The sequence below is a fragment of the Trichosurus vulpecula genome, chromosome 9 (genome assembly GCF_011100635.1).
Source record: "Trichosurus vulpecula isolate mTriVul1 chromosome 9, mTriVul1.pri, whole genome shotgun sequence".
NCBI classification, from domain to species: Eukaryota; Metazoa; Chordata; class Mammalia; order Diprotodontia; family Phalangeridae; genus Trichosurus; species Trichosurus vulpecula.
Window position 1 is genome coordinate 109,499,487 of NC_050581.1, and position 26,598 is coordinate 109,526,084.

The following is a 26,598-nucleotide window of genomic DNA, read 5'->3' on the forward strand; positions in this document are numbered from 1 at the left end:
TTTTTGGGGGTTGCTGGTTCAGGAGACAAAGAAAAAAAATGCAGAAGAAGTGAGAATGATAATAGAGGTGTGGATGAAAGACCAAGGGATAGAGAGTCAGGAGAACTGACCCCTTTTTAGCAATGATCTTGGGCAAGTCGCTTACTCTCCATGGGCCTCAGTTTCCTCCTCTGAAAAAGGAGAATTTTGGACTAAATGACCTCTGAGGTCCAACTCAAACACTTGAAGATTCTAAGTGAGGTTCCTGTTAATATGACTGGCAGGACTGGTTGCTGATAAGCCAATCGGAAGTGTTGAGTAAGACACCTCCCTCCACACCGTGTGGAGGGAGGGAGGAAAGGGCAAAAGTTAAAAAAAAATACAAAACAAAGCACAAAAGGCACCTTGCTTGGAGCACTATAAAAAGTTTGCACACTCCCAGATTCTTCCTATTTGGCAGCTGCCTCCTCATCAGGAACTTCTAACATCACTCAAAGACTCTCTCCACTAACTAAATCGTAAGTACAAGTTCCTATATATTACTGGATTTCAAACTGTGGGACCAGGGGTGCATTAGAGACAATTTATTGCTTCTAGCAATGATATTTTGAGCCATTTTTACAGGGATGACCAGCCAGGCTAAAATGACTTTATCTTAACCAGGGGACCAGATGGACACACACTCCATTCATTTTATTCTCCCCTCCCTATATTTGAATGCAATGAAAACGTATGCTTTGTGAAGTCTTACTAAATGCAAAAGGTTAATGTACAAGGTACACATGAAAAAATCAGCAGGGTGAAGAATGTCAGACTAAAGAGATCCAACATAAAGTAAGCTTCCTTCTTTTGATCGTAGTTTAGCCTCCTGACAAATCTAGTTTTTCTCCTTCCTTCTCTACTACACATCTTTGCCGATTATTGACATCTTTATAGTAGCTCTGTGAGGAGAAGACTTGGGAGGAGGGAACAATTTTATACATCCCACATGTATCCATTACATGGATAAGCAATTGAAATACCAAGAGAGGAAATGATTTTTTATGAGTTATAGGTAGATTAGAAAAAAGCAATCTAACATTGCTGGCCTTTAGTCTAGGATGGGGTGTGTGACATAGGTGGAAAACCATTTGTCTGTCACACCAAGGGCCCAGGGTTCTAGTCCCAGGTCTGTTACTTGTTGATTAGCTTTGTGTCCTTGGGTAAATCATTTTGCCTCTCTGGGTCTCAGTTTCTTCATCTGTAAAGAGAGCATTGAACAAGATAATGTTGCTGTTTAGTCGTTTCCAGTTGTGTCTGACTCTTCGCGACCAATTTTGGAATTTTCTTGGCAAAGATACTGGAGTGGTTTGTCATTTCCTTCTTTAGCTCATTTTGTAGAAGAGCACACTGAGGCAAATAGGGTTAAGTGACTCGTCCAGGGTCACATAGTTAATGTCTAAAGCCAGATTTGAACTCAGGAAGATTAGTCTTCCATCCTCCATGCTCAGTGCTCAATCCACTGTGATATTAGGTCATATTTCTGAAGCATTTTACATAGTGCCTTACCAATAGGAACTCTGTGAAGTAATTTAATATTTAAGTCTTAAAGAGTTCTGAAAGTCTATTATCCAACTTTTTTTTTTGCCAAAGCTGCCTTCCAAGCCAAGTTTTTTTTAAAAAATAGCATCAATAATGTTAATAATAATAATACAACATAAGGTTAATTACAAAAACAAGTCTGAGAATTATGAGTTCGTGAGCTGTGGCTTCTTATCACTCAAAAATGGGGGTTTTGTTTAAATCCTCCTCTTCTCCCCACCATATTTTGGCTTGTGGCTTTTAACAAATGTGTGTGATCCTAGATTATATTTTTACTATAAAAAAGCAAGGGTCTGCATTGACCTCCCTTTTATTTGCTCTGAACATTTCTGTAGTGAATGGAATAACAGAAGTCAGGGCACCTTCCTCCACATTCCAACACCTCTACACAAAGTCACATAGTGGTGTGTCCCAGAGCTCCCTCCTGAATCTTCTTCTTCCTCTATACTATTTTGGTCGATGATCTCATCAGCTCCAAAGATTCAATAATGGATTAAATGATCTTCTCTATGTTGATGATTCTCAGATCTATTTTCCCAGTTCTAACCTCTCTCCTAAATTCCAGTCTCACATCTCCAACAGCCCAACCGACATCTGGAACTCAATGTCATGTTGATATCTTAAACCCCAAGCTCATTTTCTTCCCCCCACCCAAGTCCTCATGTGTCATCTTTGACTTTCCATTCTCTCTTTCTCTCTCTCCTTTCCACAACGACAATTTCTTAACTCTGGCCAAATCCTCTTCTCTCCACTCATACTGCCACCACTGTGGAGCAGACCCCCATTACGTCCCACCCATCTCCTGGTTGGTCTCCCTGCCACAAGTGGCTCCCTACTCCAGTCCTAAGTTGTTTGCATATTGTCTCCCTGTTACACTATGAACCCCTGAGAGCAGGGACTATTTTTTTCTCTTTCTTTTTATTCCCAGAACTTAGGACAGAGCCTAGCACAAAGTAGGTGTGAATGTAAATGTTGACTGACTCACATACATCTCATACATCCTCGTTTTCAAAGAAACAACATCCTGAGATGTCAGATGCAAATGCCTCGTGACAACTGATGGAGGCTTCAGAAATCTTTCTTTGGAAACCTCCCCTCTCCTTATCAGGGCCTCCTCTCTTCTGGGGTTGGCCTTTGGCCTGAGTCTCTGTTGTATGATTAACAGAGGATAATATTTGTGCTGATGTTGGTGCAGACCTTTAGTCTCTTTATCTTCGTTTGGATGGTATTAATTCCTTGTGTCCAGTTTTTTTTTTTTTAATACTAGCTATAAGCCAACAAGATAAGCTCGAAAAAATAGCTCAGTTTGTTTTTAGTAGTACCATGAAATCATAAGGAGGAAAAATAAAAACGAAAAACAAAAGCAATCCATGGAAATAACACATGCCCACCAGAAAAATCATGTTTTCTTTGGTGGCCGCCCAGTTTTTATTTCAGATTCTTTCAGTACTTTCTCTGTAGTTAAAGATTACCTAATGAGTATTTTCATAGCCCTGGTTTTCAAGCCTGATTAGTAAGCAGCCAACTTCTAGCCTGAATATTCCTACATATAAGCATCACAGCTTATAACTAAATTCAAAATGCCCTGGGGTAGATCTTTAGACCTTTACACAAGTGAACGTCTTGACCATACAAGATGTGTGACTGTCCATCTTCTTCAAGTTCTCCAGGAATAGAGATTATATAATTTTCCCACTTTTTTTCTATTCTAATTGTACATTACTCCCTCTCTATAGGACAGCCAAATTAACCTTCTTGCTGATCCACATTCCCTCTCTCCATCTCTGTGTCTTTACACTGGCTATTGTTCATGCCTATTATCAACCAATCAAGTTTCCTTAACCCTAGTTTCCTTCAAAGCCCAATTCAATCACTGCCTTTTACAGGAGGCCTTTTCTGATTCCCCCAGCTGCTACAACATCCTTCCCCCAATATCCTTGAATTGTTTTGAATGTTTTCTATATATTTATGTATGTATGTATGCATGTGTACATGTTTGTGTATCTTATATCCCCCAACAAAATTTAAATTCACTGAGAGCAGGAATTGTATCACTTTTTTCTTTGTATAAGCACCTAATAAATGCTTGTTGATTGATTGATTTTCCTTGTATTCAAACAAAACTTCTCCTTTAAAGTTTCAGGAGTTATAGTAGGTTTTTATAACATCCATGAACCTTGCTTGAGTTGGTAGTGAGCTTCTCCTGAAGGAGAGGATTTGATTTTCTTTTTGCCTTTGTATCTCTAACCCCTCCCCCACCCCCATGACATTCAGCTCAGTGCCTGGCACATAGTAGGCACTTAATAAATGCTTATTGAATTGAGCGTCCTGACCACTTTATTCTCTAACATCCTCAAGCTGTCAAAGCATATCTGTATCTAATTTCCAAACCAAAAATTGGGACATGTGGTCCAACAAAGAATATGCTTTTTGAAAAGTCTCATTAAAATATACTTTCTTTCCTCAAAATTGAGATTGTCTTGGAAAATGTGTAGGAAAATGGTCACCATATCGACATTGATGGAAGTTTCCAAAGGGTCTTGGGAAGGGTGAGGTCTGCAAAGCACTCAATGACAAGTGGGCATTAAAGATATAGAAATTCATTAACCTATATAGCCCACAAAGTGTTTAGGATACTGCCTACCACTTTTTAAATAATGTACTTGCAGAATTCTAGAAGTGAGAAGGATCCCCAAATTCATCAAATCTAGTCCCCTTCACCTCGGGGTACCTTTGCTGCACCAGATTATGAAATAGACATCTATTCTCTTATAACCTTCAAGAGATTCACAAAACTTTTAAATGAAGATCTTCTGACTCCAAGTCCATCGGTCTTTGTACAATCCTGCTGGACACAATTTTATTCATTAAGGCTGAGAGAAAGTAGCTCTGGTCATCCCAAAGGTGCAGCCCCTAAGGGGGCAAAATGACAACTGCTCATAATAAAGAATCTTGTAGGCACCTGGCACTTGATTCCAAGGTTTGGTCTGCCTCCTCCCAGGAAAGGCCCTGCAGAAATACAAAGTCAAGTTGTTTGTTTTTGTTTTTTGGCAGGGCAATTGGGGTTAAATGACTTGCTCAAGGTCACACCACTAGTACATGTGTCAAACGTCTGAGGCCAGATTTGGACTCGGGTCCTCCTGACTCCAGGGCCAGTGCTCTACTCACTGTGCCACCTAGCTGCCCCCACAAAGCCAAGTCGTAAAAATGTACAGAGTACATGAACCACTATGTCTCACTTAAAACTTTGTTCTCTTCTCTAGCACCTGCTACAGATTTCTGTATAGAGTGGTCCCCTTAGTAAACATTTGTTGTTGATGATAATGATAATGATGATGAGTACATGTGTACGTATCTGTGTAACTTCCATTATGAATTGGAATAAACAGTCTCTGAGATCTCTCCCAACTCTGAGGCTCTGTGATCCCCATAGCTCCATTTTCCAGCTATTAGCCTTTCACTTTTTTCTTTCTCTTTCTCTTCCAGACCCACCACCATGGCCCACCGCTATCCAGCACTCACTGCGGAGCAGAAGAAGGAGCTTTCGGACATTGCCAAACGCATTGTTGCTGATGGCAAGGGGATCCTGGCGGCAGATGAGTCTGTCGGTGAGTACAAAAGATGTTGTGCTATATTCCATAACAAACTTCTAAAAAGCCACTATCATTATCAAAAGAAACCTTAATGTTTCATTCTTTATCCTTCTTCATAAATAGGGTAGACCCTCAGAGTAAAATTATTCATATAAAAGCTTATGGGGAACTTAAGAGTGAAGGAGCCAGACTCCATTGTCTTGCGAAGTAGGAAGGCTGGTCTCCATCAGATTTCTTGACCCTCCCATCTGCAGCACCTATCAGGCTCCTAGACCTTCTTAAGCATGCCCTGCGCAGGGCAGGGAGGCGTGATCTTAGAAGGTAGGAGTCAAAGAAGTGGCATCTGTTGACTCTGAGGCACATACTTGATCCGTACTTCAGGCAGCTCAGCAGTATAGCCAGACACACAGAACCCACCCCTCTCCTTGACAGTAGGAAACTCTTTGGGACAAGTGAAACACTAATCAGCAGAAGGAGAAAGACAGCCAGGAATCCTTCCACCTTCCCCACGGTCTTGTAGCTTGGCTATGATGAAGGCCTCCCCAGTCCTAAGTGCTATATAGTTTTGTGAATATTTTTTTGTTCTCCCTATCTTCCATCCTCTCCCCAATTACTATATACCTCTGAACAAAATACCATGAAGGATGTGTTCTTTCCACTGCCCCCGCTGCCCCCATGCCCCACTGGGTTCATATATACTGCCTTCTCTGTTGGGCTAACAATTTCCTTAAAACATCTTTATTTCCTTCCTTCCTAATCTACTAGAGCGCAGTTCATTGGCAAATTATTAAGCCCAGTGAGCAATTTGGAGTCAGGACCAGGTTACCAAGCTGGGGTCAGAAGTACAGAAATCTGAAACAGGAGCAGGGGAGAAAAAGCAACAAACAGAAAGTACGGTTCAAGTCAAATCATTGAACCGAAGTCAGCGCTCCTCTTATCCCACACTAATGAGTGCCGAGGGTCTTAAATACCCGATTGTAGCTAGTAGTAAATAATCATTCACCCGACCCTAGCTGGCAGGTTCAACTCTGTGTGCCCAGCCTACCTGCTCCCCTACTGGGTCTCGACTGAAATTCACTGGTGTGTCCTTTCCATAGAGTGTTTGAAGTTTTTAAGATTTCGAGGTCAAAAAGACCGTTGGCATATATGTATGTATACATGCATGTATGTATGTACCCACATTGCTATATAGCACTATAAAGCTATATATATGTATACGTATATGTATACATAATGCTTTAATGTTTGCAAAGTAATAGCACTTTATATGTATGATCTCATAACAACCATGTGAGTCAAGTGCCATAGATATCAGCGTCCCTAATTTACAAAGGACGAGCATGAGTGGTCAAGTGACTGGCTTAGGGTCACATAGCTAGTAAATGTCTGAAGTGGAATTCAAACCCAGGCCTTCTGGATTCCAAGTCCAGAACTTTATCCATTATGCTGTCCCACCTCAATGAAGCTAGAGGGAGTTAAGTATAAAAGTCAGGTTACCCCTCATTGTTGGTCTGATTGTTCTCAGATACCATTTTGACCCATTCCTCTCCCTATCTTCTACATTTTGCTGCCTGTTTTAGGTACCATGGGCAATCGCCTGCAGAGGATCAAGGTAGAGAACACGGAAGAAAACCGCCGTCAGTTCCGAGAAATTCTCTTCTCCGTTGATAAATCCATCAATGAGAGCATTGGGGGTGTGATCCTTTTCCATGAGACTCTCTATCAGAAGGATAGCCAAGGAAAGTTGTTCAGAGAGATCCTCAAGGAAAAGGGGATCGTGGTGGGAATCAAGGTCAGTGCATGCACCCAGTAAACACATCACTTACACTGGAATCCAAAATATTTGTGGCTCTCTCTATATGAAATAGTGGGGTAATGCTGAAATCAAGCAAACCCTTCAAATACAATTTCTTCTCCTATCTTACTTATCCTCCAGTCCCACCAAATCTGTTCTTTCCCTAGCCCAGGGGTGGGGAACCTGTGGCCCTCTAGGTCTTCAAGTGCAGCCCTTTGATTGAATCCAAACTTCACAGAACAAATCCCCTTAATAAAAGGATTTGTTCTATAAAACTTGGACTCAGTCAAAAGGAGGAACTCAAAGACCTAGAAGGCCAAATGTGGCCTCAAGGCCACAGGTTCCCCACCACTGCCAAGCCCTTCCTGGTCTTTTCTCCAAAGCTCCCCTAATCATTTTCAATATCTCCATATTCCCAGGCTTGCATATTGGCCACTACCTAAGATGGAATACTTTCTCTAGCACAAGACTCCTGTATACTCCCTACAGTCAGTACCCCCTATACTTATTCTTCCTTATACAAACACCATCTCACAATGCAATGTCTTTGGCTGGGGAGAATCTTGCAATAAGAGTAGTTCTGAATTAAGAAAGTCAGGATCATTGCCATCTTCATTCTTTGGTATCTACTGAATGTTCATAACCTCTTTTTCACAGCTGGACCAAGGTGGTGCTCCCCTGGCAGGAACAAATGGAGAAACCTCCATTCAAGGTGAGAATATTGCTTCCTATGATGAAGCATCTCTGTAGGTATTGGATATACAAAAGGAAGAATGAGAGCAAAGGGTAGAAAGGAAACTAGCTAAAATTTACAAAACATTTGATGAGTTCACGTACCAGCAAAATTCCAACCAACAAACACTTATTGAGCACCCACTAGGGACAAAGCCCTGTGCTGAGATTTGTCGGGGGTACAAAGATGAATAACATACAACTGCCCATAAAAACAATTAAATAGGGGAGATAAGATAGAAAACCATAAAAAGTTAAATAACAGCTCAAAATAATATTTATGTAGTATTTTGAAGTTTTTGAAATTATATATGTCATATATGCAGATTATTTATGTATATGCATATCTGTGTATATGTACAATATGTATATACACACATATAACATAACTGTAAACTTTTGTTTATATAACATAAATAACATGTTTATATAACATATAATTATAAACTTTATGTATGTGTATATATAACATACAGATATGTGTACAATATGCATGTAATAGTTTGCACTGTTACTTCACTTTTGAGTTATTAATTTTGAGATATTTATTATCTATATATACATATAGATACATGTGTATATGTGATAATCCACATTTATAATATATACATGCATGTAGGTCTAGATATGTATCTACATACACATGTATGTTTGTGTTATATGTATACATAAACATAGATCTCTGTGTGTGTTTGTACATAAAATCTCCTTTGAACCTGAGAGCAAGCCCAGGACTGTTACTGAATCCTAGCTCTTCTACTTACTACCTATATGGGCTTTGGAAAGTCTCATCTTCTTTCTTGATCTCAGTTCCCTCATGTGTTAAAGTCACATGATGTCCCACATTTGATCTTAGCTGTACAGTGAGATAGGAGGAACAGGCTCTATCAAGTTTATTTTGCAAATGAGAAAACTGAGTCACAGAGAAGGCAAAGTGATTTGCCTAATGTCAAACAGCTAATACTTGATAGGGCTTGGACTTGACCGCAGCCTGGTTGCTTAGATATATGGATTACCTGAAGATGATGGTCTGTTTCTGCATTCCTGTCCCATTCCAAAACACAAATTCCCCAGCAGCTGGGGTCAAGAGGACATTTCTTCTTTTTGGGTAATGAGTAATTCAAAATGGCTTTATTTTTGTACCTGCCCTTAAAACTCTTTTAGGCTTGACTAAAGGCTTATTGAGAGCATGGACAGCATCATCTGTGTCACGTGCAACTTAATTGCTTAGGTATTTTAGCACATAAGCCACAGAGAAAAGGCTGAGCTCAGAGAACAAGGACAAGGGAATGTATCCTGAGTTTAGAGAAGCCACAGAGCTGGCAATGGAGGGTGAGGTGCCAAATGGCTACTTCCAGCCCCTGGGCCTCCCAATTAGAGGATCCATGCACTATAGCAGGTTCTCAGAGAAGCCTTTTCTCCCACTTTTGTGGTTTGCAGGCTTGGATGGACTATCTCAGCGCTGTGCCCAGTACAAGAAGGATGGTGCTGACTTTGGGAAGTGGCGGGCTGTGCTAAAGATTGCTGACCAGTGTCCCTCCAGCCTGGCCATCCAGGAGAACGCCAATGCGCTGGCCCGCTATGCCAGCATCTGTCAGCAGGTATTGCTCTAGGCCTCTCATAGACACTGGTGTCCCACGACAGCTTTCCCAGATTTCATGCCCCTCATTCTGAAGAAGCCTGAAGGTTTAAAGGCAGAATGACAACCTCATTGTCGCTAGGCGACTCATGATAAACCATAATGACAGTTGAACTAGAGGGATACCTCATTCATGGGCATGACAATTGAGATACTGGATTTAGGGGGAGCCCTCTAGAATCCTTCCTCTACAGAGGAATGTTAATTTCCTTCAGTTTGAATGATGGCTGTCATAAGGCTCCTTCTTCTTCCATTTTCAATATACTTTTCTTAAATTTTATTTTTTTTCATTTAGCAAAAAAATCTATTTTTTCTCATTCCCATTTCTCTTCCTGCCCAGTATTGAAACATCATAACAACAATGACAAAACCCGTAGAGCAATTATGCATAGTCAAGGAAAGCAAATTCCCACATTGGCCATCCATTTCCAAATACATAGATACACATATATGTAAATGGGTGTATGGGTATATGTGTGTATGTATACACACACACACACACACACACACACACATACATATATCATCCTGCACCAAGAGTCCATCACCTACCTGTCAGTAAGTGGGCACCATGCTTCCTCTTTGGTCCTCTGGAATCATGGTTGTTCATTGCATTGATCAGAGTTCTTCAAGTCTTTCAAAGCTGTCTTTACACCATGGTTGTTATTATATAAATTGATCTGGCTCTTCTCACTTCACTCTGTATCAGTTCATAGAAATCTTTCCAGGTTTCTATGAAACCATGTCTTTCTTCATTTCTTATGGCATAATAGTATTCTATTACCTTTATATTCCATAATTCATTTGGCCACTCCCCAGTTGCTAGGAACCATCTTAGTTTTCACTTTACCACTACAAAAAAAAATTGCTAAAAATATTTTTGTGTATATAGCTGCTTTCCCTCAACATTTTGCTCTAGAAATTTAAGTAGAATTTTTTTCTTTCTATCTAGCTAAGAAACTCATTTAAAAATTTCCTTCTTTCGTTTGAGATTGGGTTTCCTCTCTAGCCTTGGCTAGAAGTACAAGGGCCACTCACAGACCTGATCCCAATACTGATTGGCATGGAATCTTTGACCTGTTCCGTTGGTCTAAGCTGAGTTAGATCATGCCTCATCCTGGTGACCCTCCAGTAGGCCCTGTTGTAGCTTGAAAATCTTTAGCCTGAGTGATCTGCCTTCCTCAGTTTCCCCAGCAGCAGGAACGACTGCCATGCATCAACACACCTGGCTCCTTTTCAATTTTTAAAACAATTTCACCACACTTGGGCACTCTTTTCCTAATGCCACAATCAATTGATATGTGATGTTTGCTCCAGGCAAGAGTGATAGGGAGCTGATTGAGACCTACAGCCTAGCACGAAGGCAGCTAAGCTGTGAGAGGGCCCTCCCCTCCAGCTCACAGAGTCTTTGGCTGTGCTAAATCCTTCCTAGCTCCTGATGGGTGTTTTAAGTCCAGACTAAGTCACATATAATTCAATAAAACTGCAATACATACATGTATTAAGTGCCAACTATGTGCAATATACAGTGTATAGAGTGTGGACTTGGAGTCAAGACTTCTTGGGTTCAAATTTGGTCTATGACGTTTACTAGCTGTGTGATCTTGGGCAAGTAACTTGTTTACCTCAGTTTCCTCATCTGTAAAGTGGAGATAATAATAGCATGTACCCCCTAGGGTTGTTACAAAGTTAAAATGAAGTATTTGTAAAGTGCTTTGCAAACCTTAAAGCCCTATATAAATTCTGGTTATTATTATCAAGACACCATGTTTGACACTGAAGATATGAAGATAGATGCAACATAGGCCCTGCTATCAGGTAGCTCACAATTAAATGAGGGGAGACGGGATGTCAGTGTGTTTCACCTGGGAGTAGGTTAGCGTCAGAACCCTTTTGGAGGCTACTGGTGTGGATGAGAGGTTATCTGGACTGCTACTTTAGCCTCCATTGCTTCTGGACACTACCCAATAGTGATTGAAGCTGCAAGACCTCATCCTTCTAGGCTCACAGCACTCAGTGAAGACTTTTATTTTCCCCCTTCCAACTTAGGGGGACTGTTTTTAAATACCCCGCAAATGTCATCAGTCATCATTAGAGACCTGTGGCAAGCAGGTAGGCAAGAAAATCTAGGGCTTAGCAGCTGTTTCATTTTCTCCTCACTCATTTTAAAAGGAGATCATTTTCACTTTGTTGAATTTTTACTGCATTTGCTGTTCCACAAGCACCCAGCTATTTTGTTTCCACAAAAGGGCTTCATTTTATACTGATTGGTTTCCCTGGTTCTCCACTCACTGAAAGGGCCATAGGGAAGGGCAACCTAATGTCTATCTCTTGTGTTCTCTCTTCAGAATGGACTGGTGCCCATTGTGGAGCCAGAAGTCATCCCTGATGGAGATCACGACATTGAGCATTGCCAGTATGTCTCTGAGAAGGTAACTCCTGGCTATGAGGGAAGAGCTCTCACTGCTGTCAAAATACAAATGGATAAGAATCGATACCATCTCACTTTAAAGAATTTAGGTAGCCCAGAAAAAGGACTTCTTTTGTTTTGAGAACAGTCAGCAAAAACTAAAGCTGCTCTTGCCAAATTTATCCATCTCAGGGCAAATGTATAATTTTCCAACTTTCTTAACCTAAGGCAGAAGCCACCCTAAACCCATAGATAGAGATGGATGTGTTGGAGAAGGCAGCTATTACAGGAATCTGCCTGAAAACCATAATGAAGAGAGAGAAAACAAGGGGGAGCAAAAAGAGAGAGGATGAAAGAAAGATAGAGGCTTTGAATAGGCCACAGACCCTCTCTAGGCTATAATATCTCAATTTATAAAATGAAAGGGGTAAACTAAAATATCCTCCAGCTTTATGCTCTGGAATGCTATGATTTTTTGACCACTCAACTGTTATAGGGAGTAGGAGTAGAATTCATAGAGGCAGAAAGGCGTAGTGAGTAGGGTTATATTTGTAAGTCAGTCAGGAGCTGGGGGTCAAATCCTGCCTCTGACTCTAGCTATGTGACCCTGAGCAAGTCACTTAACCTCTATTTGCATCAGTTTCCTTATTTATAAAATGAAGATAATAAGCCTACCTCCCAGGGTTATTGTGAGGATGAAGTGAGATAATAATTATAATAATAATTATTGTAAGTGATTTAGCACAGGGCCTGATGCAGCAAGCTTTATATAAATGTTAGCAATTATTATTATCTCTGAGGTGATTGGGACTAAAAGTTATTGGAGAGTTCATGTCCCAGTTGTCATAGGACATGTTAGCTGTAGAGGAGAATGTGAAGGGCTATGATTAGAATAATGTAAGGAAAGTGCCCAAGACAAACCAAAATACTATTTGACCTTTCCCTTTGACCTTCTACCTTCATTAGGTCCTGGCCGCTGTTTACAAAGCCCTGAATGACCACCATGTCTACTTGGAGGGAACACTCCTGAAGCCCAATATGGTGACAGCTGGACACGCCTGCACCAAGAAGTACACCCCTGAACAGGTGGCTCTGGCCACTGTCACAACTCTCCACCGAACAGTCCCTGCTGCTGTTCCAGGTAAATACTTTTTTTCTCTCCCAGACTATCACATACTCTAGGCCCCAGTAAGCCTGGCTTCTTCTCAGCCTCTTTGTTTCTGCTTCTGAAAGAGTCTTAGAGTCCTTCCTTCATAATTGTTTCTCGAGACTTGGCAATGATATCTCAAACCATATATCCCACAAATGGAAAACAAAACAAAGCAAAATGCTCATAAAAAATATGTGTAATCAAGAAAATCAATTACATTGGCGATGTCCCCCAATGTATGCCTCATTCTGAACCTTGAGGACATCACCTCTCAGTCAAAAGGTAGGTACCATGCATCTTCCACGGGTCTCCAGAATCATGGTTGGCCAATTCATTGATTGGAATTCTTAAATCTTTCAAAATTGTTTTTCTTTACAATGTTGATATTGAATAAAGTGTTCTCTGGGTTCTACTCATTTCCCTTTCCATCAGTTCATATGAGTTCTCCCAGGTTTCTCTGAAACCATCCCCTTTTCCACTTCTTACAGAGTAATGATATTCCATAATATTCCATTCCATTCAAATATTGTTCAGTTCAGTTAACATTTATTGTATCTACTGTGTATAGAACCCTGCACTAGGTGCTATGGGAAACAAAGATGAGCTCAGTCTGTCTCTATCCCAGTTATCCCACAATTCTGCAGTTCCTCATATTCCAAGCCAACATAGCACATACATCATCCTCCATCAAATATCTTTCATAAATCAAGCAAAAAAAGAATCGAGAGACAGTATGCATTCACTTTTGCATGTGTGTGTGTGTGGCACTGCCCAACTTCCACCAAATCCTATGGATGATGACTAGTCAGGCTCAGCTCTCATTTTCAAGGGTTTTCTCTTCTTCCAGGCATCTGCTTTCTGTCTGGAGGCATGAGTGAAGAAGATGCGACTCTCAATCTAAATGCCATCAATCTTTGCCCACTGCCTAAGCCCTGGAAGCTAAGTTTCTCCTATGGACGGGCCCTGCAGGCCAGTGCACTTGCTGCCTGGGGGGGCAAAGCTGCAAACAAGAAGGCAACCCAGGAGGCATTTGTGAAGCGGGCTCAGGTGGGGAACCCAACTCTCTTCTCTTAATGGCCAAGCTGTTTGTTCTGCTTTCCAACTGTGATTTACAATTTGATCTGTAGCAAATCAGAATGGTTCTTGATATCCTTAGCAGTGCCTTGCATTGTGAGTGAACGTAAAGGCAAAGTGGACAGTGGGACAGTTTGAGGGATTAGCACAACAGACATGGTGGAAGGTTAAGGGGAGCAAAGGAGTCTGGAGTGTTAGTGAAGACTTCACTGAGGTGGCTGATCACTAGAGTCTAGACTAAATAAGTAGTCAAGTAGAGGCAGAAAGAGTCTAATGGACAGAGGAGTCATAGGAACTTTCCATTTAGAGCTGGAAAGGACCTTATACACCATCTAGTTCAACCCTTATTTTACATACGAAAAAACTGAGGCCCAAAAGTTCTTGCTTAAAGTCACATAGGTAGTGAACAGAAGAGGTAGGATTTGAACTCAGGTTCTCTGACCTCAAATCCATTATTCTTTCTACTCTGAATTAGGAGGGATTGAGAACCCAGAGGGAAGTCACAGTGACTAGTTCAGCAGTTCAGGGTCAGTGAATTGGAGAGGCAGAAGATAAAATGGCTGTGATTGGCCAGAGGGGGTCCCAAGTTGGAGAAATCTAAAGGGGATCAGTGTCCTTGTGATGGTGAGGTCCAGGGAGTGAGTCCAATGAGAAGTACAGGTGGAGGTCTAGAGAGTCAAGGACAGGGAGGATGTGGACAAAAGATAGTATGTGTCATCAACCGGAATGTGGCTGTTACACAGGAGGATGGCAGGGGGGCTTGAGATAGAACATGAGCCCGGTGTTAAGGGAAAGAGGAACAAGGAAGTGGCTCATAGAAGGGCAGCAAATAATAGCAATGAAGCAACTAGGTGATGCGATGGATAGAATTTGGGATTTGGAGTCAGGAAGATCTGAGCACAAATCTTGATCCTGACATCCTGTGACCTTGGGCAAGCCATTTAACCTCTTCAGCCTCAGTTTCCTCATCTGTAAAATGGAGATAATTATAGCACCTACCTCACAGACTTCTTGTGAGGATTAAATGAGATAACATATGTCAGGTGCTTTGCAAACTTTCAAGTGATACACAAATGCCAGTTATTTTTATTATGCGGTACAGACCAAAGTTATGGATTGTAAAGGAGGAGGAAAAAGAGACAGTATCATGTTGATCATTCAGGATAAGCCATGATAAACATGGATAAACATCTGGGTTTGTTTTTGTTGTTGTTGTTTTTAATTAACCAAGGTTCTTTTTCTTCTTGTGTTTCAGGCAAACTGCCAGGCAGCCAAAGGGAAGTATGTTCATTCAGCCTCCTCTGGTTCTGCTGCCAGTCAGTCCCTTTTCACTCCCTGCTATACCTACTAGTATACTAGGAATATCTCCCGGCCATTGCCCCAGCTCCTCTTTACACGTCATTTATTAAAAATGCCACTTTTCTGCCATGAATAACAGTCATCTGTGAAATACCTCTTAAAAGCTGTGAACTGATGAGTATTTCTTACCAAGTAATCCTGGCAGTCTGCAAACAAATACTCGCACTGGAAAATAAATAAAACATTTTATAAACACTTGGCAAGTATCATGATGTTTTTTGTTATTTTCAAGATGGCTCACTCTATTTGTTTATGGTCAATGTAGATTCAATGCCATACACTCTCCTTGATTGTACTTGTGTCTGTTTTGTTAGTTTATTTTTCAACTAAAGTAATTCAGATCCAAAGTTGGAAGAGACTTAAGGCAATGTGGTACGGGGGAAGGAGTGCCAGCTTTTGAGTTGGAGGCCCTGGATTCAGATCGGGACTCTGGCCTTGGACAAGTCACTTATCCCTCTCTGCCTGTTACTTTATCCTTAAAATGAGGCAGTTATATGAGATGACCTCTAAAGTCACTTCCAGCTCTAAATTTGTGGTCCTATGATCTAGTCATCTCATTTGACAGATGAGGAAACTGAGGTATGCAGATATGAAGGGACTTTCCCAAGGTCACAAAGCTAGGGAGGCCTCAAGCTAGAACCTTGGGCACATAGGTCCCTTTTCAGAACTGGAAACATTTGGCTGAGGAATTATGGTCCATTCATGACATGCAATGCCCTACCTCGGTTTACCTACTGTACGTTTGCTTTCATCCTAAGGCCAAAGTTTTTAATTCAATCCCTTTAAATAGCTCACTTGTCTTCCCACAAAATTATGTATAAATGTTAGAGACTGCTGTTTTAGACTTGTGGTCATGGCTGGAAATTCTGTGACCCGGTCTGGCTTTCATCTGCTCTATGTTTATTTTTAAAGTCTAAGTTGGTTTATGAACTTCTCATGTATCCATATTGGTTTCTCCAAACAAATACCATTTTTCCTTTTCGTTGGCCTTATTTGCCTTTTCCCCCATCTTTAGAATTTAATCCTCGAGTATCTCTCATCCCTCCTGGCCTGACTTTCCCTCAAGTACTATAGTCCATGGGAACTTACCTAGTTCAGGGAGGTGTAGCATCTATAGCTCGAGGGCTTCCTAAGCCCTTTGCAGAGTTCCTCATTGACCTTTGATGTGCACCTGTCACCCAACTCTGACTTGTGGCTCCAATAAGCTGTAGTATGCTCAATGGCCACACACTGGTAAACTCTCTCCACAGATGGACTAAATCAGGTTGAGAGCAACCAACAGGCCTCAAATCTGTCAGTGTTAGAGGAATGTGTACCCCAAGCATGTGAAATTTTCCCCTAGAGCAATGGGTGGATGAGAACGATTTGTTCCAACAGCCACGAAGACAACTAAATCAGGCACTGTGGATCACTTAGAGCTCGGTCAGACATCAAAGACGCCAAGGTCATCCACTGTATCCTGGGCCATAGCCAGTTATCTTGAATTTTGTCCTGCCACTGGACTTCGATGAATCTGGAAGACAGAGTAAGGCCAACGACTTTGTGCAAGTATGCCTGACTTAAATCCAATTCAAGGCAAATCAAGATATCACTACATGATGTGACTGGTCCTCTTTGAAAATGACATGGATCACAAGAGAAAATGATGAGAACACAAGTGGCTCAGCGCAGCCACTTATTTCTAATGGAAAGAAGATGATTAAACACTCAAATACCCTATAAGCTCCTCCTCAGAAGGGAAAGGAACTTGGAGTTCTAGGTGAAGGATCAGCCTATTAAGGAGGACTCTGACCAGAATCTTGCCAGACTAAAAGAGAGACACCCCCTCCTGCAATTGTCACAGGACAACCTATTTCCTTTTCCTTTGTAGAGATGGACAATGGAGGCATCCTTGGTCTCCTGGGGGATAACCTCCTCTTGCCATATAACTTGGAAGATTGCAGTCAGCTTTTGTATGAGCAGTGGACCCCTTGCCTTGTAAATTTCTGCTGTAATGGAATCAGCACCAGGTCTTTTGCCACATGAGAGAAGCCTAATGGCATTCAAAACCTCTTCTGCAGTTAGAATTCGGCTAGAGAGGGATTTACTTCAACCTGAGGTCAATGGCTTCAGGACTGATTGATGAGAACACTAGTCTGTTGAAAACACTATGGAAGTGTTCAGTCCATCTTTCCAGGATCATATCCTTACCACTGATCAGTGTGGCTCCATCAGCACTGAATCGTTGAGATGCACTATAGGTCTTTGGCCCTTAAATAGCCTTAAGGGAATCATACAAGGGCTTTGGGTTGTTACTATCAGCTTAAAACTGAATTTCATCTGCCTTCTTACTGAGCCAAGAATCCTGAATTTCTCTAAGCTCTGCTTGTATTTTACTTTTAATGGAGTTAAACACTGCCTTCTTAGAGACAGATGAACTATCCTGCTGGCAAACCCTGTGGAGTTCTTGTTTTTTCATTTAGTAGCTTCTGAATTTCTCCATCATTTTCATTAACCCAATCCTAATGTTTGCAAGTGTTCTGACCCAGATGGGTAAATATGGTACTGTACACCAAATCTCTGAGAGCTACCCACTCCTTTTCTGCTCCACTGTTGCCAATTGGGTATTGGCTCAGCTTTCCCTCCCAAGTCAACAACAAACTGTTTCAACATATAGAAGCACCCTTATCTATTGTCATTAATTCTTCTGGTAGTCATCTTGCCTTAGGACCTCTGATTTTGTTGAATGTGAATTTTTAGCTTGGAGAGGATGAGTCTATGATCAGTCTAGCACTCTGTGCCACACAACTCCTTCATCACTCTCACATCCTGTCTGTCTCTTCTCCTTATAATGACATAGTATATTAAATGCCAATGCTTGTTGTGAAGGTACAGCCATGAAGTTTTATTGCATTTAGGTAAATAGAAAACAGTGTTGGTGATGAGAAGATCATAAGATGCACAAGTCTTCAATAGTAAGTGACTGTTGCTGGTGCTCTTTCCAATTCCATTCCTCCCAAGGACTTCCTGCCATGCCTGGCAGTCTGTGCCTACTGTGACATTAAAGTTACCCAGAATTGAGAGAATTTGGAACTCAAAGTTTTAAAAATAGATGTTCAAAAACAAAAACAAAAAAGTTTTTGCATGCAACTAGAAAATAAGATACACAGGCAATGGCGTGTAGAAATTTATCTTGCCCTACAAGAAAGGAAGGGAAAAGGGGATGGGAGGGGAGTGGGGTGACAGAAGGGAGGGCTTACTGGGGAACAGGGCAACCAGAATATATGCCATCTTGGAGTGGGGGGGGAGGGTAGAAATGGGGAGAAAATTTGTAATTCAAACTCTTGTGAAAATCAATGCTGAAAACCAAATATATTAAATAAAAAAAAAGAAAAGGAAGACCCAGAAAACAGCTTAGGTTTGGTGATAAACTTATTCCACAGGATGACAGAGTAGTATATAGGACATCTGTTTTTTCAGAAGCATATCAGAAGTAAACAAATTCAACAGAGGATGTTAGGGGTCAGGAAGGTCAAAGGGAACTTTCTCTTTGTTTTAGTCAGCAATGAGAAGGGGAAAAAGATTTCATGTGTTGCCATTAATTCTTCATGGTTAGAAAATTTTACCAAATTGTAAAATATGTATTAAAATAAACAATTATCACATAATTTAGGTGAAAAATAGCAAATTAGGTGCTAGGTCCTCATCTGTAAAAAGATGATATTAATAGCCCCTACTTCACAGGGTTGTTGGGAGGGCCAAATTAACTAATATATGTAAAACTATTAGCATGCCTTAAGGAATTATATACATGTTAGCTATTTTTATTAATATTTGATAGATATCCACAAGTCCCCATTGGGATGCTATACACAAAAATTTCCGGTCCAATTTTTCCTTCTGACCAGTGCATTACAGTTGTAATGTAGTGTTCCTATAATCTATCACTGTGTTGTCTTATTTAAAGGAGTAGGGAATGGCTTTTTTCCCCTATTTTTTAAACATTTTTCTTTGAAATTTTGAGTTCCAAATTCTATCCCTCCGTCTCTCCATATCTCCCTCCCCTTCCCTTTCCCCTCACAGAAACAGTAAGATATAGATTATAGGTTATACATGTGCAATTATGTAAAACGTTTCCATGTCAGTCATTTTGTACAAGAAGACTTGAATAAAAGAAAAAAGTGAAAGAAAAATAAAGTTACCCAGAATTACAAGACTGTCCTCTTTCAGCACATTGATAATGAAGGTCTCCCAGTCTTCATAAAATTTTTATTTGACCTCATAAGGTAGGAGTATACACATTGATGATGGTGGCATGGTACCTTCATGCAAGTGGCAATTATATTGTCATGAATTTGTCATTCACTCCTTTGGGGAGGCATACAAGCTTGTTGAATAAATTAGATTTTATCACAAAACATACGTCAGTTTCACAGCACTCTTCATCACAGCAACCACTCCACAAAAAATGTGCATCCAGCTCTGACTTTAGTAAGCTGGCCTTCATTTACCAGCCTTATTTCACTCAGGGCTACTGTGAATGCAATACCTGCTGAGTTCCCAGTAAGAGCTGTTTGTCTTTCAGATCTACAGGATTTCATGTTGCCCATAACTGTTCACATATCTCATGTACCAACGATGAGTGGAATCATCTTTATAAAACTTTTTGTGCATTTTTTTTTGTGTGTTTTGACCTCAGGGTAGTATCCCTGCTTTCTGTGGTGGTTAGGTTAGACAATTTTTAGGGCACCTTTTCTAGTCCCTTCCTTATCCCAGGACGTGAACAGTGTGGTCCTTCCAAAAGGCTTCTCAGACATCCAAGGGGCTGCCAAATTCCAATTCTGCTTCAGTCTGGTGAGAAGATGACCCTATACCTGGGCTGCCTGTGTGCAGGGTTGTAACTATAGCTCCTAGTATATTCATATTTGCAGTTTTACCTCTTGCCATTTGCCACAGGACTTTGAGTAGGAGTAAAATAATAAAATAGTAAAATGCAAAGTGGTAAAAAGGTATGGGTAATGTTTTTTGACTTGCACGTAAATTAGATTTAATTGAGGCAGAGTTGCACAAAGTTGGCAACCTCACTCTTTCTTCCAGAGTCATTGAACTCCAGTGGCAAGACAAAAGTCAGAATGAATGGCGATGGGCTGGGATGTAGTGCATAGTCTTGGCATCTTCAATGTCTAACCAGGCTCTAAGTGTTCCACAGTGCCTGCTTCTGCCACCTTCATGACCATTGGAACAAACTGTTTACATCTGACTGTTCTTCACATGCTTGGGGAAGATACTTTCCTAACTCACTGACAGATACCAAAAGTGGAAAGCAGCCCTGAAGAAAGGGCTCAGCAGAGTACCAGAGTACCAGAGGTACTTGTCTACCTTGAACATCCCGTACACCCCTCTCCTTGAGTTAGCTTGAAGTCAAGAGTACATTCACTATGTAAAAGTAGAGGTATCCATTTACCATGATGTATTTGTAAGTGAACATGCCACGTTGAAACCATGTAGAAACTGCTTTGTGCGAGCCCACTCTCCCAGGGACCTATGTAGTCTTAGGGAGAGTGTGCCTAGGCATTAGGGGGGTGGAAATGTTCTTCTGTTCTTGCTATATCTTCAAAGTAAATATCCCTTTATAAAAACAATATTGATATTACTAGTTAAACGAAAGTGGAATTGGCAGTTTACTGTTGGGGACACCAGAATCGAGATTTGAGCCATTATTATAAGAGGAAGACAAAGTCCCCAGAATTACTATACCACAAACTTTTATTAAGTGCCAACTATGTGCCAGACACTGAGCTAAGCTAAGTGCTTACAAATAAGAAAAAGAAGACAGTTCCTGCCCTCAAGGAGTTTACAATCTAATGGAGGAAGACAAGACAAAAGTGAGGGGGGACAGGACACCAAGGGTACCTGATGCAGGGGTATCTTGTTCCATCTTGTTTGGTGGAGGTGAAATCAAGCAGAGCTGCAGCAGGAGAGTGGAGTGAGCTGGCAGGCCGTTTCTGCCCTCCATCTTTGGCAAGAACTTAGTACTCTACTCTCCAGTCCTCCAATTAGAGGGGAGGAGAGGCTGAGGGAAGTAGGGAGGCATCAGGGAATCCAAAACTGAATTAGTAGGACAGTGAGGAGATGAGAAGTGATCCATTTTTCCTGGGGGAGGCATCTGGAGTAGAGTTGAAAGGAAGCACAGCTTCAAAGTAAGAGTGGGAATATGAGGGGGAGATGTAGCCAGAGCGTTGCTACAAATATTTTGTACTGTGAAGCCTCTCTTTTTATCAGTAACCCTTTGGGTTATATGCTTAACAATGGAATCTCTGGGTCAGAGGGAATAGACATTTTAACTACTTTATTTACATAATTCTGAATTGTTTTCCATAATGATATTGCCAATTCACACTTCTACCAATGATGCATTAGTGTGCCTATATTTCCACAACTCTTCTAATGTTGACTATTCCAATCTTTTGCCATCTTTGCCAATTTGCTGGGTATTAGTGAAATCTCAGGGTTGTTTTGTTTTGCATTTCTCTTGTTATTAAAGGATTTGGAGCATTCTTTCATGTGGCTGTTAATAGTTTGCGACTCTTCTTTTGAAAATTGTTCTTATCCTTTAGCCACTTATCTATTATGCAGGGAATGCCTTTGAGAACACCAAGATTCTGTGATTCATTAAGGCAAATGCACATGAGCAAAGTTTCATTTACTGACCATATCTGAGGCAAATCACTTATGTCTCTCTGAGCTGTTTCTTCCTCTCCAAAATAAGTATCACGATATCAGCCCAGCTTATTTATTTCTCAGGGATATCCTGGGAACCTGTAGAATCTAAGAGGAGGCAATGACCTCTGAAACAATCTAATGCTGAAAGTGGAACCTAGACACCTGTATGGAATCCTAGCCCTGACACTTAATAGCTGTTATGACTTGAAGGAAATCACTTAATCCTGCTAAACTTCAGTTTCTTTATTTAGAAAATGAAGATAAGACCATTCAAACTACCTATTTCACAAGGTTGCGGTCAACAAAATGCTTTGTAAACCTTAAAGCTCTGTATGAATTGTTATTACCAGAGAGGATAAAATTAAGACCCAAAGAGATTAAGCTTAGCAAGGGAACAAAGCTAATTAGCAGTGGAGGCAGCATGGAATATTGCACTACTTATCTTTCAGGTTATATGTGTATATGTATTGTGTATGTGTGTGTGTGTGCCTTAGTGAGGAAAACACAACTATAAATTGTGAAGGATCATATAAATATGCAGTGTTAGAATTAGGATATCTTGATTTTTAATCCAGCGATTTTTCTACTATAGTCTATTGTAATGCATGTAAACAATAAAGCTATAAGAATACAGGTATTATTATTAAAAGTTACTCAATAAATATCCACTAGATGAAATGACATAGCTGTGCAACACTACTCAGCAGTGACATACTTAAGTTTGACACTGAGCTTAACAGGTCTTTGGGGGAACTGAAGTCCAGAGATGACATCACTCATCATCAGTGTCATTATTAAGCACCAACAGTACAATATATGACAATTTGGGAATAAGTGATGAGTTGAGCAATAAAAACTAGGCCAGAAAGTCAAAAAAGTCCAAGTGAAGGAAAAATAAAGAACTAAGGGTTTGATTTGAATACACGTTGAAATTTTAATTTGTATATAACTTTGTGGAGAAAGAATTTTGTGGCAAGTTTCAATACCATCTTCCCATTTACATGGCGCATGGCCTTTTACTTACAAATAACACAACTAGAGTACTTACATATAGAGATACACAGGGAGGTGTTAAATATTCAAGAAGTCTAGAAGATAAAAGAATTTCACAGTTTCCCTTTCTACCCTCCTGGGTGCTTCTTTTCTCCTATACCTGACCTTAGCCAGGAGGACATTCTCCCTGTTCCTCTTACTTCCAAACTATTGTATATCTTTGCCACCATCATTCTCAGCAACTTCTCATTTGCAGCTCATGCCATATGAACCTTCTTGTGTGTACCATATATATACACGTATGTATGTGTGTGTATGCATATACACACATATATACACACATACATACATACATATTTGTGTGATGTGTATATGTGTGTATATGTATGTATATGTAAGTATACATGTATATGTGTATACATATGTACAAATTTCTCCGTGTCATAGTATGAAGTGGTCTAGAGGAAAATAAGAAGAATCTAAGTAGCCATATATGTATAATGAAGGCTTGGTGCATGCCTAGACCATTGAAGATGCTGTCAGACATGGGACAGATGCTAAAGACACGTTTCCAGCAGTCTGGAGAACTGTACTTCTGTGTTGGTCTATCATGTCATTGAGAGCAACTTTTTTCCTTGTTGCATAACCTAAATGGCCTGCATTTTTAAAAAACGCTCAAACGCCTTTTGTTCCCTTTTCATTTGAGAGTAAAGGGCTCCACTAATATCTAAGGTAAATGGGAGGGGGTGAGGGCTGCTTCCTATCCCCCCGAGGTCCTCCTAAGGTCATGTGGCCTCAAGAAATGGGCCATGGGTTTTTGGCTTGTTTGTTCTTTTCCATTCTAGAGCTAGGGAGTGGAGTCTCTGATCTGGCCTGGGAGAGTGAGCTATAAGGATACAAGAATCCAGTTCAGCCAGCACTGCAGCAAGCCTGTGAGGAACAATGTCCAGGGATTCTAGCCCAGTTGGGGTTGGACTTGATCTTGCTGGGACTAATACTATGTAGGAATTAAGCTATACTGTGAGCTAAATCCTCTCCCCACCAGAGACCAAGGTGGTATATGTGGGAGGAATCAATCTATCAATAAATATTTATTAAGTACCTACTACGTGTCAGGCACTGTGCTAAGCACTGGATTATGTCCCCGGGGGAAAAAAAGAGTTTTGTAAAAGCTAATCTTATGTTAAATAGTTAGAGGCAATGGGGTGCTAGCCACTGGGGCCCCTAAGATGGGGGGAACATATACTGCAGATGCTTGAGCTGATGGCAGAGAAAAGAGATCCCCCTAAGCCCCTTCAGGGTGCTAAGGAAGCCCGAGGCAGGTAAAATATAGCGGGCTTGGCCCTTAGAGCATGGATCAGAGTAATCCATGTTACATGCGAAATGACCACAACACCATAAATAAAAAGATTGCTGAAAGGAAGCTCAACTCTGAGTAACCACAAAATTTAAAAGTGGTTCTGAAGAACATATGTCAGAGAGGCAAGGGCCTCTGAAAGCCGAATGTTGTCCACGTTTTTAGACCTTGTCACTCACTATATTGAGAATTTTTGCTTAAATGCTTTCTTTATTGCAATCAAGCCTTTGATTCGGGGTGGGGCGGGATGAGGGTGGTGGAAGAAAAGGTCCAGAAACAACTGATGTAAAAAGCAAATGGCATCAATCAAGCTTTTTTTAAAAAGGTCATGCAGGAGGATTATGGGAATCTGAGCTAATAAAGTAAGAATCTGCGGTTTCTCTGCTTTAAAGTTTATAGTTCAGTTTAGGTTCAGGGCTTAAGGACAACAGTCCTTTGGGATTTTCCAGGGGGAAAAGAAAACCCCAAATGGGGTCAAGAAGAGTTGGACATGACTGAAACATCAGAATGACAGCAATAATAAATCTCTTTGGGGCCCTGGGGCAAGACATCTTTACTTTGTGTTTCTAGGGAGAGTCAAAGACCTTATCCTGGAGTAAAAGCTCTGGCAATACCCTCAAATTTCAATAACCTCAGAAAGAGATCAGCAAATTACTTCCTGTTATGAAAAGGAAATCAATTACTATTGATTACTTTGATTTATTTTTAGTTTGATTATAGGATTGAACTTCCTTCTTTAGGAAAAAGCTAGCCCTAACATCTAAGCCAGTCTAACATAGATAGTCTCCTAAGTCTAGGTTACCTATAGCTCTTGTGAATAGATAGATTGATAAGACTTTATCATTTAGTATCATATAATTTAGAAGAATAAATAATCATAAGATTATAAGATTTTTGGTTTTTTAAAAAAAGGCTAGGATTCCCTTTTTCTTTAGCAAAAAGTGGGGTTGAGCACAGCCTAAATTCCCCTTTCTGGCAGCTGGAGAAAGATTAGCCAGAGGTTAAGTTCCTTCTTCTTTAGTGGATAAGCTCCTTTTGTTCTTGAGCTAACGTTCAAGAAATAGAATATTGGGGGGGGGGGAGGGGTTGACTCCTAACCACTCACCACAAATTCCTCTTTCCCAGTAGGCTTTCTGGTTACAAAAGGCACCACCTGTAGGGAAAGGACTTCTGGGTAGGATTAAGAAAGCCTGGGAGAAGCTAATTAGTCAGGTGACCTGCTTTGTCTGATTGAATTATGTTCCTGTCATTTTAAAAATATTCCTCTTTTCTGTTATAAAAATCAGCTCTGTAAATCACTCCTGGTCTCTGACATCTGAGGAGTCAGGTGACCTGATTTGATATGCAAATGCTAGCTTTGCTAATTAAATCATAGATGGCTCAGTAATTTTGTCCTCAAGTTTCTTTTTTATTTCAGATAATTAATTTTAACAGTTATCACATCAGTTCCACTGCTTGAATGTTGCAGAAACTGTTACATTAGGGCAGAATATAAAACAAAAACACAAAGATGTCTTTGAGTAGATTGAAAAATAACAAATGTGGCCTGGTAACCTTAAAATAGCAGTAGTCTTCAAATTAGGAAACCTAGGTTCCGATAGTTTGGTGCTTGTGATATAAGCAATCTCCTCTCTGAGCCCGTTTTCTTACACAGTGGTAACAAAGGAGCTTTTTAAACCTTACAGCTCTGTAGAAGAAAAATGGCTTGTCATTAGTCAAGAGAAAAGACAGAGGCACATTAGTCTCTATTACTGTTCAGTTGTTTTAGACTCTTGGTGACCCCATCTGGGGTTTTCTTGGCAGAGATATTGGAATAGCATGCCATTTCCTTCTCCAGATCATTTTACAGATGAGGAAACTGAGGCAAACAGCATTAAGGGTCTTGCCCAGGGTCATACAGCCTGTGAGGGTCTGAGGTCAGGTTTGAATTCAGAAAGACGAATCTTCCTGTCTTTATGCCTCTGGCACTCTATTCACTGAGCCACCTAGCTGCCCCAATTAGTCTCTAGTACAAGTCATTTTGGGCCTTTGGGACCTGGAAATATGATTTTGTTGGCTGAGTTTCCTGACAAAGCTCTAAAAGGAGAGGATGAAGTAGGGCTAACGTCAGGCAGCAGCACTCCAGCCTCAGTGACTCAATGTGACTTACTGGGGTCCTGACTTGAAACCTAGTGCTGTTATCATTTAATACTTTTAGGACTCTACTTTGAAAATGTGCCTATGGGGAAGAAAGA

General features: G+C 40.7%; 1 protein-coding gene across 1 annotated transcript; it reads left to right on the plus strand.

The window, feature by feature from the left end:
• Positions 1–388: 388 nt before the first annotated feature.
• ALDOB (aldolase, fructose-bisphosphate B) lies at positions 389–15,510 on the plus strand. Its single transcript, XM_036737658.1, has 9 exons — positions 389–497; positions 5,047–5,168; positions 6,734–6,945; positions 7,606–7,660; positions 9,121–9,281; positions 11,668–11,751; positions 12,696–12,870; positions 13,727–13,926; positions 15,209–15,510. The coding sequence occupies exons 2-9, from the start codon at positions 5,057–5,059 to the stop codon at positions 15,302–15,304; spliced, it is 1,095 nt and encodes a 364-aa protein (XP_036593553.1). The 5' UTR covers positions 389–497; positions 5,047–5,056; the 3' UTR covers positions 15,305–15,510.
• Positions 15,511–26,598: the final 11,088 nt, after the last annotated feature.

Bases quoted from the DNA above. Each gene is read 5' to 3' on its own strand.
- ALDOB (XM_036737658.1), top strand. From the start codon at position 5,057: ATGGCCCACCGCTATCCAGCACTCACTGCGGAGCAGAAGAAGGAGCTT. The intron at 7,661-9,120 runs GTGAGAATATTG...TGTGGTTTGCAG, and splicing joins TGGAGAAACCTCCATTCAAG to GCTTGGATGGACTATCTCAG. The intron at 12,871-13,726 runs GTAAATACTTTT...CTCTTCTTCCAG, and splicing joins AGTCCCTGCTGCTGTTCCAG to GCATCTGCTTTCTGTCTGGA.